The 18671-nt window shown below is 41.4% G+C and overlaps 1 protein-coding gene across 9 annotated transcripts in view; it reads right to left on the bottom strand.

Moving 5' to 3' along the window:
- Positions 1-18671, bottom strand: part of LOC130100417 (adhesion G protein-coupled receptor L2-like) — a 125678-nt gene that overhangs the window by 64445 nt on the left and 42562 nt on the right. For 5 of the 9 annotated variants that reach the window (XM_056265884.1, XM_056265876.1, XM_056265917.1 and 2 more), the window contains exons 5-6: positions 18614-18628; positions 15964-16764 (exon numbers count right to left, since the gene is read on the bottom strand). In XM_056265884.1, the coding sequence (XP_056121859.1) occupies positions 15964-16764; positions 18614-18628 (816 nt within the window). The remainder of the gene's footprint in view (positions 1-15963; positions 16765-18613; positions 18629-18671) is intronic. The other 4 variants (XM_056265890.1, XM_056265908.1, XM_056265935.1 and 1 more) reach the window with 1 other exon arrangement.

The raw sequence follows: 18671 nt of genomic DNA on the forward strand, positions 1-18671 counted from the left end.
ATGAGAAGTGTTATTAACATCAGTGTAAACCACAGGGTTCAGGTTATTATATTAAACAACAGAAACTGAATAATCACATGTAAACATAAAACACTGCTTAGCTTTCACTGTATGAATTACATACTGATTCTTATTAAAGCTACAAAAGTTATTCAGCCGAGAGCAGCGAGTGATTTTCTCTTTGTCTTTTGTTCATGACTCCAGTTATTGCAAGCCGTTGCGATATTTCGATATATTGTGCAGCCCTAGACTGAACGCCGGCTCAAAACACCCGACCACTTCATGAACACTGCATCTCTCAGTCGGATAGAGGAAACCAGTGTCACTAACAGAGCTTGGATGGATGGCGACTGTAGACGAATAAGACGATTACAGTGACACACAGGAGTGCGTCATTACTGATGCTCTCGGCACACTGACCGCTTTAACCTCGTATTTCTGCATCTACACAGTTCATATATTCCAGTAGTTGTCAAAATGAATGTGCTGTGGGTGTTTTATAACGGATGCTCGGTGAAGAAGCGTGTTTTAGAGAGGTCTGAGGATCAGTGTGGTGTGTGTGTGCACATGACCATCAGACGCTCCAAAGCTCGTCTATCAGAGGAACTGCTCCTTCACATCGCTGCGTTTACACACTTTCAGAAGGTTTTTAGTTTTCATTTGGATTTGGCGTTTAATAATTCTGAATGGATCCATAATATGAGCTATCCTCAGTTCTTTGGCATCTCCCGGTCGTCTTGTGTGGCATGTTGACTTGAGCTTACTTACAGTTGTAAAGAATGTCTGCAATGATTACAAAAAAGAAATCCATCTTATCTTTTTTTTGTTTAAAAACAGTATTGGGTATATTCGGCAGTCTTGATTCGGAGGGGAGCAAAAAAACTAAAACACTTTTTACTTGGAGTAAAAAAAGGTTGAGAACCACTGAGTTACAGCACCACATAAACATGGGTGAAAAAGGAGGAACGTTGAAAGATACATTCACATCTTTTACTATGCAAAGGAGAAGAACACATGCATCAGATTCCATTTTATGACCCTTAAATGTGGACGTGGGACCAGATTATACGTCAACCGAGAGGACAATGCCGGTCTCCGCTGAGGTTTTTAACCGTGTCATCTTCTTTCTCAGGTGGGAATGTAAAGCAACTCAATGAAATCCAACCGTATCTGTGCATCATAATAATACGAAGATACAGTTCTGTGATTACGCAGGAAATGTGTACATGTTTCTCCGACCGTCTGAGACCGACTCCATGGAAGATTTCCACTTTATATCTAGATACGGTCCAAGTTTGGTGTAAATCTTTGCTCTAAAGACACACAACTAGAAACGAATGCTTTGATTTCCACCAGAAACAGTTTGCCGTCTTAGACTGGATGCTTTATTTCCAATCTGAAGGGCTCTCATGTGTGCACTGTGCTTCAGCCCTGCAGTGGAGGATCGGGAGTGAACGGTCAACACATTAAACTAATGCATTGACCTTGAACCGGTTTAATTAAGCGGTCTGCTACTTCAAAGATGGCCAGTATGGTCTCATTCCTCCACAAGCAGGACACATTGCTGTGTTGTAGCAGTCGTGAGTCCTCTTGCTTGGGTATTTCTGCACACTGGCTTGCGGGTGTCGATGCATCATAGATAATGTGCTACTACTGTATTTAAGCACGGTATCACTCAAGTTGCAACTTACATCTGTGTCATTCTTTTTGGTGAAATGGTCCCACACACTACTTTTCTTTGCACGCTTCATCCTGTCGTCTGCCCTGGCTCTAACCTCGAGTGTTTTAGCCTGTAGCCTTTACTTTTCGCAAACCTTGTGAGTGCGCGAACCCAAACGCTGTGACCTCGCGCCAAATGTTTTTATTGGTTTATTAAGTACAAACAGGCGAGTTATGCAAAATTGAGTGTGAGGGATGTGTTCACTTCACACAAAAATATCATGGAATGAGATGGTATAGTCCACTGTCTATAATAGCCTAATTTAGAGATCACCTTTTTTTTTTTTTACCGAGTACCGACAACTTTGATCGGTTAACGTTGATACGGTCAACCATCGGTCAAACGGTCATCGGTTAACATCCCTAACCAGTAGCTGATACCAGTACCAGTCACCAGGGTTTGAGATTAACTGACTCACTCACCGGACAATTTGGCTACTAAATTTTTAAGTTACCGGCCATTCAGAACTTCTACTAGCCAAAAATAAATAAATAAATAAACCAGATTAACTACGTCACAGCTTTTATATAACATTCATTTCTTATTCAAACTAAATCCTGTCATCCAGCAGGTCCCCCTGCTCAAGCCAGCGCATGTCCCGTCTGAAGTTTGCTAATGACAATCTGGATGATCCAGAGGAGGAATGGGAGAAGGTCATGTGGTCTGAGGAGACAAAAATAGAGCTTTTTGGTCTAAACTCCACTCGCCGTGTTTGGAGGAAGGATGAGTACAACCCCAAGAACACCATCCCAACCGTGAAGCATGGAGGTGGAAACATCATTCTTTGGGGATGCTTTTCTGCAAAGGGGACAGGACGACTGCACCGTATTGAGGGGAGGATGGATGGGGCCATGTATCGCGAGATCTTGGCCAACAACCTCCTTCCCTCAGTAAGAGCATTGAAGATGGGTCGTGGCTGGGTCTTCCAGCATGACAACGACCCGAAACACACACCCAGGGCAACCAAGGAGTGGCTCCGTAAGAAGCATCTCAAGGTCCTGGAGTGGCCTAGCCAGTCTCCAGACCTGAACCCAATAGAAAATCTTTGGAGGGAGCTGAAAGTCCGTATTGCCCAGCGACAGCCCCGAAACCTGAAGGATCTGGAGAAGGTCTGTATGGAGGAGTGGGCCAAAATCCCTGCTGCAGTGTGTGCTAACCTGATCAAGAAGTACAGGAAACATATGATCTCTGTAATGGCAAACAAAGGTTTCTGTACCAAATATTAAGGTCTGCTTTTCTGATGTATCAAATACTTATGTCATGCAATGAAATGCTAATTAATTACTTAAAAATCATACAATGCGATTTTCTGGATTTTTGTTTCAGATTCCTTCACTCACAGTTTAAGAGTACAGATAAATGTACAGACTTCTACATGCTTTGTAAGTGGGAAAACCTAAAAAACAGCAGTTACCACAGTTAACCCAGTACACAAAGCTTGTAAACACTACTTTAACCTGTTAACCGTCACCAGTGCGTGGGCGCTCTGAAGCGTTTTTTTTTTTAAATAGTTCAAAGTTACTATTATATTTAATGTTATTAACTTGACAAACTATACATCATTAAAACGATATAAGACTCAAGTTTCAGTATTTGATCACTATTGTATTCTGAATAACTTACAGTGACAGTTATGTCTTAATTTGTGTCAGGAGTTATGAAATTAAAAAATGAGTCGTTACCTTTAATATGAATTATGAGCCTCAGCCGGTCTCATTCAGAAAAAAACTCCCGTGCGATCGTCATGACAGTGCTTGACAAAACAACGTCCCTCGGGGCTTTTAGCTCAAACATGTGCAGATGTGGAGAAATATTGATAGATTCTCATAAGTTTACATCAGATTTCTATAGACAGGAATAATATTTATTGAATTTATACCCAAATGCGTCGATGTAATCATTTTGAGCGCTGTATACTCTGATGTAACGTTACTGTGTTATCAATTCATACTGAAAGTGAGGGCGCTGTTGCACATAAAGTCCATATATGGATCACATGAAGAAGAGCCATAATCATGTGACATTCAGGAAGTCCTGCCACAACAAAGCTATCCGAGATCGCTGTAAAGTGCATATAAAGATGTTTTGAAGACAATAAACATGATTGCAATGATATTTGATTTACCTGTGTTCTTCGAGTCATGTCAGGTATTTTCATAATAATAGATTATATGTATAATGTAATGCTAATCGAGATAGACTTTCAAATTGTGCAGAATTCAATAAAATAATATATTTTCTATCTGATTTTTTTATCTGAAGCCAAATCAGATTACAGAAAGTTATTTAAAACACTCGACTTGCGCTATAAAGTAAGTTTGGAAGACAAACATAGTTTTATTCTCATAAATTGTCGTGTATTGATGGTGTGCTAAGCTAACATGCTAGCTAGTACTGAGCACCTGCTACCTAACTTCGGTGTAATTTTTATGATTTTTTTCTAAATAAGAATGCTTACTAAAATGTTTCGTTTTTCAAAAAGGGCATTTGATACAGTTTCACTGTGAAGTGAGAACTTTTATAAAAGAAATGAGGGATTGAAACAGTGTGAATTGCTAGTCGTTAGTGATTATAATGCAGACAAAAGAAAAGCATATTTAGAGCAATAACCAGGCTGGAGAGGTGTGAATATGTGCAGGGGAGACTGAGACTGAATGGGGCTCGTTTTTGCATCACAAAACAATAGAGGCAATAGACTGAATAGATGCTTATAAGATGACAATAAACACCAGTCTAATCAAAATAAAGTCATATGACATGATCTTGAAAAACATTGAACTAAATACAGAGTTTTAGACTTATCATCTTCAGATTTTAAATATAACTTGGCCAGACATGTGGCTTTAGCTGCAGTGCATTTCTAGATTGCTACAATGCCAACTTCAATTTTATTTTCATGAAGATGTTTCATAAAAATAAATGTATAATAACTTTACAAAACTTTGAAGCTATTTATAACTATTTTTTTTCATTATGACAATAATTAATTCTACATTTACAATAAACTTCCAGGTGTCAGCTTTCAAATGAGATCTTACTTGTGCTTTTAGTACAAAGGGTTCATGAACTGTATCTGTTTCAGTTTGGGAATGCCATATCTGAGGATTTTTCAAAAATGGGGTTGCAGGTTAACAGGTTAACAGGCATCATACGGAGGTAAGATGGAAAGAAAAATTAAAGAAAGAAAAAAACTATGCTAGATCGATTCTTGAACCTCGTGACAACTGCATTCATCTTGTGTCCACTTAAATGTTTTTTGGTGAAATGGAAAACAAAGAGCGAACGAGTGAGAGAAAATAAATAGAGGTAAACTGCTTGTCAATGGCTGGAGTCTGCTTCGTTGCTTCATTTTGACATCTCCAGGCTCGTGCCTCTACAATTTTCTTTTTATTATGCCAGGCAATTTCACCGGAGGAATCGCAGAGCATTGTCCATCAGAGCTTTCAGGAAAAGTAGCCTCAATTAGCTGTCATTTCAGTCAGAGCCACTGAAATCATCCTCTGCAGAACACAAGGACACGTAGACTATCGAAGACGATTAACAATAAAACCCAGAGTAAGAACAATCCTGAATGGTCTGCTGAGGAATTGGGATTTCAAGAGGAAAAGTGGTAAGACTGCTAAACAAATCTGTCACATCATTGACATTGGCTTGTGCTTATTACTGCTCTGGAGCCTTTACAGACCAAAACATAGAGAAAAAAAAGGCAAAACAGTGTCAATTTCTTTTCTCTTTTTTATTCAGGCAGGATTTGCCAAAGTTTCTGGTGGCGGTCATTTAGAGGGTTTATTTCACGCTGGCTGCGTCACAACAACATAACGTAGGATCAGCATGTGTGTGTGCAGTCTGGGAGCAAACCAATTATACTAAATGCCAATTCTTGGTGCTTCCAAGATTTCTATCTCAAGGGCCTGGTTTCACAAACAGGGTTTAGATTAAACCTTTTAAGATTAAGCCTAAGAGTAGGCCTTAGTTCAATTAGGGCATTTAAGTAGCTTTTATAACCATGCCTTAGAGAAAAATTACTGGTGTGCATCTCGAGACAAAACAATGGCCCTGACCTATTTTAAACAGCTCAAACATGCATTTTAGTCTGGGACTAGACTTAAAGGGATAGTTCACCCAAAAATGAAAATGATCCCATGATTTACTCACCCTCAAGTCATCCTAGGTGTATATGACTTTCTTCATTCAGCCGAACACAATCAGAGTTATATTAAATAATATCCTGGCTCTTCCCAGCTTTATAATGGCAGTGAATGGTACCTGAGATTTTGAAGCCCAAAAAAGTGCATCCATCCATCGTAGAAGTAATCCATACGACTCCAGGCTGTTAATAAAGGCTGTCTGAAGCGAAGCCATGCGTTTTCATCCATATTTATAGCTGTATTAACTATAATCACTGGCTTCCGGTAATGGACATACGTGAGTCTAGTTCCGGCGGAAGAGTGACCTCTGACCCGTCATATAGCGAGTGACCTCTGACCCGACACATGACGAGCGACCTCTGACCCGTCGTATAACGAGTGACCTCTGACCCGACACATGACGAGTGACCTCTGACCCGACACATGACCTCTAACCCGATACATGACGAGTGACCTCTGACCCGATGCAAGTCGAGTGACCTCTGACCTGACGGATGACCAGTGACCTCTGACCAGACGCATGTCCAGTGACCTCTGACTCGAAGCATGACGAGTGACCTCTGACCCGACACATGACCTCTAACCCGATACATGACGAGTGACCTCTGACCCGATGCAAGTCGAGTGACCTCTGACCTGACGGATGACCAGTGACCTCTGACCAGACGCATGTCCAGTGACCTCTGACTCGAAGCATGACGAGTGACCTCTGACCCGACACATGACCTCTAACCCGATACATGACGAGTGACCTCTGACCCGATGCAAGTCGAGTGACCTCTGACCTGACGGATGACCAGTGACCTCTGACCAGACGCATGTCCAGTGACCTCTGACTCGAAGCATGACGAGTGATCTCTGACCAGACGCATGACGAGTGACCTCTGACCCGATGCAAGTCAAGTGACCTCTGACCCGACACATGACGAGTGACCTCTGACCCGACGCATGACAAGTGATCTCTGACCCGACACATGACATATGACCTCTGACCTGACGCATGACCTCTGACCCGACGCATGACGAGTGACATCTGACCAGTCGCATGACAAGTGACTTCTGACCAGATGCATGAAGAGTGACCTCTGACCCGACATATGACCTCTAACCTGACACATGACCTCTGACCCGACGCATGGCGAGTGACATCTGACCAGTCGCATGACAAGTGACCTCTAACCCGACGCATGACGAGTGACCTCTGACCCGACACATGACATATGACCTCTGACCTGACGCATGACCTCTGACCCGACGCATGACGAGTGACATCTGACCAGTCGCATGACAAGTGACTTCTAACCAGATGCATGACGAGTGACCTCTGACCCGACACGACATATGACCTCTGACCTGACGCATGACCTCTGACCCGACGCATGACGAGTGACATCTGACCAGTCGCATGACAAGTGACCTCTAACCCGACGCATGACGAGTGACCTCTGACCTGACCCATCGCATAACGAGTGACCTCTGACCCGACGCATGACGAGTGACCTCTGACCGGACGCATGACGAGTGACCTCTGACCCGACGCATGACGAGTGACCTCTGACCAGACACGCATGACGAGTGACCTCTGACCCGATGCATGACGAGTGACCTCTGACCCGACGCATGACGAGTGACCTCTGATCTGACGCATGACGAGTGACATCCAACCCGACGCATGACCTCCAACCCGACGCATGACCCCTGACCTGACGCATGACGAGTGACCTCCAACCCGAAGCATGCCCTCTGACCCGACGCATGACGAGTGACCTCCGACCCGACGCATGACGAGTGACCTCCGACCCGACGCATGACGAGTGACCTCCGACCCGACGCATGACGAGTGACCTCCGACCCGACGCATGACGAGTGACCTCCGACCCGACGCATGACGAGTGACCTCCGACCCGACGCATGACGAGTGACCTCTGACCCGACGCATGACGAGTCACCTCCGACCCGACGCATGACGAGTGACCTCTGACCTGACGCATGACCTCTGACCTGACACATGACCTCTGACCCGACACATGACCTCTGACCCGACGCATGATGAGTGACCCCTGACCCGACGCATGACGAGTGACCTCTGACCCGACGCATGGCGTAGGATGTAGGAGTAGCGTAAGCTCAGGTGAGAGTCGACCCCTCTCGCTGTTCAAACAACAATCTCAAGCTCCTCCAACATTTCTCTTCAAAAATTCTCGTTTTAGACTTCTAATTCCTGACCGGTGTTTTGTTTTGCTCTATTCTCTGCGCTTCCGCATTTATGGATACGTCATGCGTCCCCTGGGGAAAAATAAATATGACAAAATATATTTTAAATACATATATTTTATGCTAAATACACTACAAATACATTTACATATTTATGTACTCAAAATAAATACCCTGCAATTGTACTTTTAGTATACTAAATTGATATACTTAAAGTCTGCTAAATTGGAAAAACTAAATGCACTTTAGTTATCCTAAAATAGTGCTGAGGTCAAACTAAAGATATGTCAGTAAATATGTTAATGCATTTGTACTATACTTAGTACGAAATACATGTATTTTAAATATTTTAATATATATTTTTAATAAAATATTTTAATTTTAAATGTTTTTTCACTAAGATCGGGTCAGATATCACTCTTCCGCCGGAACTAGATGAGGGTACAGCCGTACCGGAAGCCAGTGATTAGCCTATAGTTTATATAATATTATAAATATAATATAAATATGGATATTTATCTTACACAAACGCATGGCTTCACTTCGGAAGGCCTTTATTAACCCCCTGGAGCAGTGTGGAGCACTTTTATGATGGATGGATGCACTTTTTTGGGATTCAAAATCTAAGAGCCAGGACATTTTTTTAATATAACTCCAGTTGTATTTGGCTGAAAGAAGAATGTCATGTACACCTAGGATGGCTTGAAGGCGAGTAAATAATGGGCTTATTAAAATTTTTGGCTGAACTAACCCTTTAAGCCTTGGCTGTGAAACCAGGGGAAGGTCTAACACAATTGTGAGGCATCAAATTGGAACAAAAAGATAAGTTGACAAAAGATAATAATGGAGAATTGATTTTACTAGTGGCAGTTGTATCAACATGCACATATGTGTAAATACACAGCTTTGAATTTGTTAGTTTTTTTTGTCCCATTTCAGACATATTTCGCACTTACACGGTTTCTTTAAACGTCTCTCTTAGACTGCCATTTTATAGTCTATGCAGCTCATAAAAATCCCCAAGGGGAAATCCATCAGGGTTTCAGCTCTACTATTGATTAAATGACTGAATATCTGTTTCCATTGTTGACTGAGAGTCAACTTCCCTGACATCTCTAGCAGTAATGTGAGACTGAGACAGATGAGGGCTCTATCAGGTCATCTGAGGGGAAAAGACGCTTCAAACCTGAGCATGGGGGTCTAGTCCACATTGGAACAAACTAATCAAAGGAATAGGAATAGTTAAACTATTAAATCATAAATCGTAAGTCCAGTCTCTTTCCATGTGTTATAAAACTGAATACTATTTTTCAGTTAGTGGTGTAAATCCAGCTTTTAATGTTGTTTATGTGTCTATGTGGTGTTTTTAATATATACTTTAAGACGAATCATGTGTAAGTTCATAAGTCGACAGCATTGCTGAGTATTTTCTGCTTAAAACTGCAGTGAACCAAAGACAGTCTCAAAAACACGGTTTGAAATCGCTGGTGTTTCTGACGTCACAAACGACCTTGTAACCAATCAGATCAACGTGTGATCGTCAACCAGTGGATCTCTGAGCTGAGTGAGTGAGTGGAGGCGGGGCTCATTTGCATATTCATAGAACCACGTATACTAAATAAGGCAAGGGTGTCGAGTTACATTCAAGAATATTTTTCAAAAGGAAAAAACTTTTAAATATGTCATTTTGGTGATCAAAGATGAGTTTTAAGGGATACAATTATTGACTACAGGGGGAGTTTAAAAAAAAAAACAGTAACCTACAAGGTGCTTTGTTCAAATCCCTAATCCTAAGTATGAGCAATAGCAATAGTGATGTTTAAAGACTACAGATCCCGGCCAGTGGCAAGCGACCGGCGAGAGACATTCAGTGCATCAACATCTGCATCCCATCAGCTTTCTACAGTAGAGAATGACCCGTGCTGTTTCCCTATAGACACTACCACATCTGCCTGGACTTCACCGTTTAACCCTAAATGGACCTCAAAAACATTACCGCATTTATTGAAGTGTAAGATTAAAATGGGTAAAAGTAATAATTACTGCCATTATATTTTGACTGTTTATCCAGGAGAGAACTGGTGTTGCCTGGTTTGGGTTTTTTTCTCCATTATCCAACATCAAATGTAGTTTTTATTCCTTGCCTCAGTCACTTTTGGCTTGCGCACTACAGGACTAAAAGACCCCAATATATTCAAGGCCAAGTTCTTTTTTGCTACACTATTACAGTATTAAACATGATAAACAGTGTCAGTGTCACTTTCAATTACATGTTCTCCTATAAAGCAGCTCTACAGTGTGTTCAAGTTTTTATTCGCAGACGTCTGACCTCGACGGACTGAACAGAAGAAATGAACCAGAGAGGATTTCCATGCCAAAATAGGCGGAGCCTCTGAGCCATGCCCACCTATTACATCATCTCCACGGACCAATGGTAGTACAAAGGTGTTTACCAGCCAGAAAGTGGAAACTTTGGCAAGCGTTTTCGAACTCCAGAAACAAACTTCGATTTGTCCTGATTTTCTTCTAAACGACATCAAACCAGTTTGAAGCCTTTTGAAGTTTGAAGATATTTTGTATCATGTACTACAATGGGGGGAATTTTTTTTTTAAACAATTTTCACTCAGAAATTGCTAGTAAATTTCACAAACAAATACAAAGCAAATTTTACTCCAATAATCAAAGAAATTCATGCTATAACAAGTCTCAACTGCTTGATTGTTTATGTCGTCACCATATGTAGAAAATGAAAAACTGATAAATGTGGACAAATATGTGTGTGTGTATAACATCATGATTTTCTGTGAAACTGCCTAAAAACAAAGTGTATTGTAAGAAGTGCAATCTAAACCAAACAAACTACAACAACTGAAGCATGCAGCACTTCCTAAAGCCATTTTCAGTGGACGTGTAAAGAGAAACACCTGTTTTGCAGAATCTTTAAAGGTTTAAAGTCTTAGACCCCCCATGGGCTTTCCATTTCCACTAATCACCACAGACACCGAGTCTAACAGGTGTCAAACGCTCCATTACCAAACAACAGCATTTCCAGGTTTGACTGGTGTGTGTTCTGTGAATAGCCACAGGCACATAAAAACCAGACGGATTGGTGCTCGAGTCAGAGACTCTGTTTAGAAACTCTGATGTATGTGTGCCAAAGACCAAAGAGAGTAGAAATGTGGCTTATTAACTTCAGAACTGACACTGCCTCTAGGAATACACTGCGTATGTGAAGCAGGAGAATAAAAAACCGAGCAAACGGTGAAGAGGCGGAGAAAAAAACAGAACAATACTCTCTTTTTTCCTGCTTGCTTTTCTCAGTTCAGTTCGCTGCGAAGTGCGAACGCCTCGATTCAACACGAAATGTGTGTTGTTGAAACTCAAAACACACAGAGGCACTCTTGTGAGATTTTCTCAGAGGACACTGGCCATGCAAAGCCACATTTGAGTCTCTTATTGGCTCTGAAGCTGGAGTGATATGCACCAAAATGGGCTAGTTCATTATATTTTATGACTATAAATAATACAACTGCCAATTCAATGGTACGGATGGTTCTTTGTGCCTATAAAAACTATTGATTTTGAATCTTTTACACTCGGACAAATTGCAGTTCTAAGGAACATTAACAACGACCTATTGTCCCCCTTTTCAAACTCTTGATTTTTGGGGTTTTTGGGCTCTACTACAATAGCTTTTCATGCTCCCATATTCCCCATTGTTGCGGCTCCTCTCTTCCCAGTCTGTCAGTAACGCTCTGTTTACTTCCTGTCTCTATGAAGCCCCTCCTTCTGAAAAGCACACTGTGCTCTGATTGGTCGGCTGGAGCAGTGTGTTGTGATTGGTCGAGCGCTTCGAGTGTGTTTGGGAAAGTCCCGCCTCTTACCATAACCTCCAGTTTAACACACTACTAACTAACTCAACCAGGCCCCGCCCCTTTATTCTGCATATGAATTATTAAAATGAGGAATATAGTGACGTGTTCGTTCCCGGAAGAAACTCAAGACTACAATGGAGGCGTTTCAGGAGTTCAGAAACACTGACACTGATATAGAGAAGAACTCCCACTGGAGGGACTTTGGACCTTTGCAGAGCTTTTTCATGATTAAACGGCAACATTACACGCTAAAAATAAAGATGAACAAGGAAAAAAATCAGAATAGGTCCTCTTTAAATGTCCTCCTTCATCCCTCTGAAAGCTCCTAGGGATAATTGCTTCCTCTGATCCGTCTTTTTACCCTGTTGAACAAAGACTAAATAATCGCGGTGCATCCCTGACAATGGCTTTAAAGTGTCAAAATGAGAAGTTGAAGTGTCAGGATTTAGGTATGCATTTTAGTACGGGTTCTTAGTAGCTTCACTTTGAAGAAAGAGCCATCAATGAGAAAATTCATTTGGTTCGCTCTCTTTTCTCTATAATACTTTGAGGTATGAGTATGTTTTGGGTCTTTGCTTACAGTTACTAAAGTGATGCGCAAATTTAGCATCAAATCCCAATGTAACAGGGCTCCAGACTAACATCTGAGCGTTTTACAGATGGAGGCACCAGCGCCTGAAAATGAATCATAAATACACAGGAGTCACAGATTAAGTAAATTGATATAATGATATAAAGACACAGAAGATTAAAAGGTATGGCCTAATAATGTCAAATTACCGTAGTTAAACTAAGGTCCAATTGTTCTTCATTTAACCCAACAAATTGTGTGAACAGACGCAGATGCACATTTAAGACACCTCAACACTATAGAAAAACTATAGAAACACTGATATAGATCATTTTAAGAGATAATTTTACTAATTTGTGTGAAATGAAAAGACTTTCTTTCTCTATCTATCTATCTATCTATCTATCTATCTATCTATCTATCTATCTATCTATCTATCTATCTATCTATCTATCTATCTATCTATCTATCTATCTATCCATCTATCCATCTATCTATGGAAGAGAAACAGAAATCTATCCGTTCTAGAGTCTATATGGGCAAGTTTGACACACTCAGATAAGCCACACGCCACGCTTTTCAATGCACACCAATTCCCCTTATAAAACAGATGTTTTATGTCGGTCTGCATCCTAATGGAATTACAAGAATTGTAAAGGAGGATTACAACAGCATCCGTTTAACACAGTAGCGTTTCAGGGTGTTGTTACAGCGGTTTAAGAGCACAACTGTGCCCCTTCTTCTCTTCTACAGGCTGGAGATTGTGCTACCATGTAATTACCCAGCGCACAGTTGAGGCGTAATACATAGCTCATAAAGTCTGGTAATGAGATTTAATCGCTCCCATAGATGCACCTCACGTCATCAGTTCTGGATGCTGGAAACTCTGCAGATGCTTTTCCGGCAGGTATTGCCGCGGGGTTTATCACATTCACAGTGAATATTAATGCAAGAGACTCATTTTATTCCGTTCTCGCTGGAGACACTACATGTAGCATTACATTTTCTAAGACAAATATTTTGTTGCAATCAATACTGAGAGCTGAAATAAAAACGAATTGCTCGATGTTAAGCTAGTATGTGGTGAAAAACTACATGTCTAACATTAAATGAATTAAAGGTTTGAATAAACAAGTGTTTTGTGCATGTTCAGCACAAGGTCACTGGTGTGAAACTGCTACTGTGAATAGGATTTTCTAATCATTTTTCATCAACAGAGCAGATGTTGTAGTTTAAGCTCTGGTTTTATAACCACAGTGGTGGCAGAAATTAACATTTCCATTAAGAAGCAATTTTTGACTCCTTTGAATGATTTCCAGGGACATTTTTACTTATATAATGGGTGTTTTTAACTTTATTAAGTGTATCGGCCATCTTTTAAGTAAATTCTTACGTTCCGATTCAAATAGAATAATAAGACACTTTAGGGCTGTTAGCAATCATAATAAATCTGTAGGCTATTAATAACAGGCATCTTTGCACTGCAGAGGTGATCTGAAGGGGAAACAGAGACCTTTTAATGCGGCTCACGAATGAACCTCAGGGAACATTATCAAATAATAATGCAAATCATGTCAATGAGTCATTGAATCATTCCCCTGATTTGTTCAAAACTGGCTGAATATGTGTTTTTATAATGCATGCATTAAATCATGACAGCTCCAAAGTGAACAAGAATCACTTGATTTAAAATCTAACTTTGATTAATAAGATTTAAAAACAACCTTTCACCGTGATTACGTAATGTGTGGCGCATCACAGCTCGTGTAAGACCAGCATTTGTGGTTACAAAGTATATAAATGTTTATTTTGTTATAAAATGTCCGCTGGTTGGTCTAGATCAGACTCTTATTCCTCGGCTGGGATCGTGTCGAGACTTTGAAGCTGCACTGAAACTCACATTTGGACCTTCGACCCGTTGGACCCCATTGAAGACACTATATGGAGAAACACCCTGGAATGCTTTCCTTAAAAACCTTCATTTCTTTTCGACTGAAGAAAGAAAGACATACATATCTTGGGTGACGTGGGTGTGAGTAAATGAGGAAATTTTAATTCTGAGGTGAACTAATCCTTTAACAACCCTATCAATTTGAGAGTAAATCACTCGCATACGCAAAAAAAAATCATGCTAGGCAAAATTGTAAGATTTCACACGCCACGCCAGTGTTTTAGTTAGAGGCTAAGTATAAGTTTGACAAGTAATTTTTCTCTCGCCTTCACCCGTCATGAACACTGAGCGCTTGAGAGTTTTGATCTCCGTCTTTAAAGCACACTATTGCAATTCATCTCAATGGATGCGATGCACTGTAAACTGTAGTGTGAAGGCAACCGACTCACCGTCACTTAGCTGAGAGCGCTCTGTGTTTCTCTCACACACACAAAGAGAGGGAGAGCAACATATATCACTTAGAATAGATGCACTACATATAAATTATAATCTTGTATCTTCCTGTCAAAAATAAATCTCTAAATAGGACAGACTTCTTGACTCTGTAGTCATATTACAGTTTTTTTTCGCAAATAAAGAATTTTTTGGAAAAAACATTAATAAAATGTAGTAATCTGGGCAAGTTTGTGCGCAATGGGAATCATATCAAATTATAACAAGGTATTAAATATTCAAAGATTTGTTTAAATGATATGCATATTTACTGAAGTATTAATAGTGTTTGCCGTTCTGTTACTAATAATATGAAAGAAAATGCTATAACACTTTTTCGTAGACAGTTTACGTTCTTTGTTTAACAGTTCTATCTATTAACATATCAGACAAAACTGTTAAACAGAGACCATATCCAATGTAGAAGGAGAATAGAAGCGCGGTGTGCGTTCCCAGAGCCGGCAAAATAAAAGTCCCGCTTCCAACACATCTAGTCAATGATAAAAGCATCTTTTTCTGCACAAGCTATATATTTTCCTTTACCACACCAAATGATATTGAGACTGTCTAAATTCATTGAAAATCCTATTCTCTAGGAAAATAATCAATGTTCTACAGGGAACAAGTGGAGACAATTTTCAACTTCGTAGGGTCAATCACTAGCCTTCTCATATAAGACGCACTTTTGCAAAACAGGGCAATTGTGAATTTCCCCCTTCAATTCCCAGGAGGTTATGGGTGAGGTAATAGGCCTGCAAAGTCTCATCAGCCACTTGAGTCAAGTCATTGAACGCCCTGCTTGCCTCACTATGATAATTGGCCTTTACAAGCAGTCACTGTGACTATCACACACGACAATGATTAAATAATCCACTGCACTTGAGCAATTCTGGTCTAGAAGACTCTCTCCAGGGGTCTCTCCTCCATCACACACTCGTCTCACTACAGTACTCAAAATTAAAAGTAAATCATCCGTAGCAAGCCTACGCTCTGCAGACAAGAATTCAACCGTTACACAAAACCAAACAGAGATGTGCATAATGTGTCTTACCTTCTCCTGGATCGGGGGGCCCAAACTCCAGATCGTATCGCAGAATGTAAAAATTATTCCACACGTATAGCTGGTTATCCCTCGGGTTGTAATCCACAGCTGCGATGTACTGATACTGGTTAGGAAAGAGGATATTGATATACTCCCCTTGCCCCAGTTTGGTGTTGTACACGTAGTCAATTTGGCTCTTACTGGCCTCGCTTTCATTCTCCTCGTAGGTGGATCGCACAACGTGCAGAACGCCACACACCATGAAGGCGTTGGAGGCCGAGCGTTTGTCGTAGACGGTCTCCCATGTGGCCTCGAAGCGTAGAGTATAGGGATTGAGTTGGCTGAGAACGATGCGTCCGTTATTCTGCTCGGTGGCGTAGATAACCCACAGTCCCCGTTCATCAACCGCCAAGTCGATGTCCGTTTTCCCACCCCAGCGATACGGTGAGGTGTCGTGGTAGTTGGCGTTGGCGACTATGGCCTCCCCGCTCTTTATCCGCGTGCGCAAGTCAAACTTGACGATGTTTCGAGTGCGCTCCTTGTTGAAGAAGATGGCCCCGTCATAGGCCACAAATCCGGTCCCGTCAACGCGGTGCGGGAGCTTGTAGGTAGTCGTCTGTCGGCCACTCCTCAAGTCGTCGAGCGAGGCGTACTCTATGAGAGTGTCGGTGCGGTACGGCGTCCAGGGCATGAAGTAGATCTTGTCCCCCGCCTGTAGAGGGTCTTTACACCAAGCCCCAGACTGCTGTTCAGCCTCAAACACAAAGGTCGGCTCTCCTACTGCTTTCAGAGTCCCAGGGCAAATAAAAACTGGGGGAAAAGGTCAAGAGGCAAGAACTAGAGTTAGAAAATGAAAACCAGCAATGATCTTCTATGCATTCTTTGGGTCCAATGTATGTCTAAGGGTTTCTAAGGCTAGTGTACCACAATATCATTTTTAGCAGTGTCATATCTGGTGTTGTGTGCATAGTCGAAAGAAAACGAGAGGTTAAGTGAGAGCAACTGTTTGAGGTGGCCTTGCTTCTTGAGTTTGTTCGCAAACAAGTTTAACTGAGAGGAGCAGACAAAAGGGGAAAAAGTCCTGTAAATGAAAAAGATGAGAGAAACAGTGCTAATGGACAGATAAAATTCGTTCTGGAGTGTAGCCATGATTCTTTTACGTCAACAGTATGGGGGCGGGATTGTCGTATTTGTCGCAAAAGCCATACCTTCGAAAGTAAGCACACATACATGGAGGATTATGTCTGAGGAAAGAACCGACGACACATGAGAGGCGAGAGGAAAGGACACAAAGGTCAAGGGGACAGGATGACAATGCTGTTCAGGACAGATAGAGTGACAGCCAAACGGGACGTGTCTCGTCACTGAGGAGCGAATAGGCCAAACGCACCCGTCTCTGGGCGTTGCACCAGTTAGAAATGTAAAGTCTGTGGTGAACAGCATATCACATGCAGATGGCTACAGATAACTGGCCTCTCTCTTCCAGCAATATCATGTGGCCAGAGGTGCCATTGTAGGAAAAAGCCAAATAACATTAAGCCAGAGTTCGTTGTACGTTGAATGTCAGAGAGCTTATCTTGTGCGTTGTGCTTCTAGTGGCACTAACTAGACCGGCAAAAGTGTGTTTCAAAACTGGTTTTCCCTGTCCTAAAACAAAATTATCTCTATCTCACCACTGGTTGAGTCAATGTTGGGTTGGTCGGGACACTCAAACACAGACAGAGATGTGTTGATGGCCCAGAAGTGTTTACACTTTGCTGGGAATCAACGGTAGCCACATTTCCATTACCATTTTCCAAATTGAAAATACGTTCCCAATGGAAACACGTCGATTTCGCAAAAAACTCGCATGAGGTGGTTTTTCAGGAACTTCCAAAAAAGGAATATTTCACAAAAGGCTGCAATGGAAATAGTTTTTTTCGCATTTACAGGTCACCTGGTGCAAGTCGATCATTCTTTAAAGATGATGCTGTATGTTTGGACAGAAGACAAGGCAGTTCTTTATTAAACTCGTAAAAGACAAAAGAATCACGGGAATACTGGATTCTAAACAACAAAGAAATGCCACAGTTTATCAAGAGCTTGAAGCAGAAATGAGGGAGATATGAGGGAGGAAGTATTTGGGGCTTTACTTGCCATTAATGCTTGGATAACACGCCTACGACTCCTCCTATTAAAAATAATGTAAAGTTGTTGGGATATACGTAAACCTACCAACATCCGTTGCCATGATTTTTTAGATGACTTATTGCGAGAGGAAAAAATGGTGTTTTAGTCGCATAACATCGGTTAATAGAAACGCCGTCATTTCGCAATAGTTTTTTATCAACATTTAGAAACTATCGCACAAGTTTTGCGCAAATCTGTAATGGAAACGTGGCAACTTACAGCTTACCTATAGTTGGCTCCACACAGCAGTATTTTATAGTCTAAAAAACACATGATACTATATCTAGACCACAGAAGATATCTATGTCAGTAAATGTTGATTGCATTTTAACATTTTCTGGGCTTGGGTTAGATAGATCGTCCATCTTGATTTCATGTAGGCGATGGGGTGGGGTGGGGGGGGGGGGGGGGGGGGGGGGAGTGTGGAGGGTTCGAAACCATACAACACAAAACAAGGAGCTGAGGACTGAGAGCCAGAGCAGTCATTTACCTTTTTGCTCCACTTCTATTTTGAGCCGTGGAAAAACAAGAGAATGGAAAGAGCGTCA

This window comes from Rhinichthys klamathensis, unplaced genomic scaffold (assembly GCF_029890125.1).
Source record: "Rhinichthys klamathensis goyatoka isolate OS25496 unplaced genomic scaffold, OSU_Roscu_1.1 h1tg000011l_1, whole genome shotgun sequence".
NCBI lineage: Eukaryota > Metazoa > Chordata > Actinopteri > Cypriniformes > Leuciscidae > Rhinichthys > Rhinichthys klamathensis.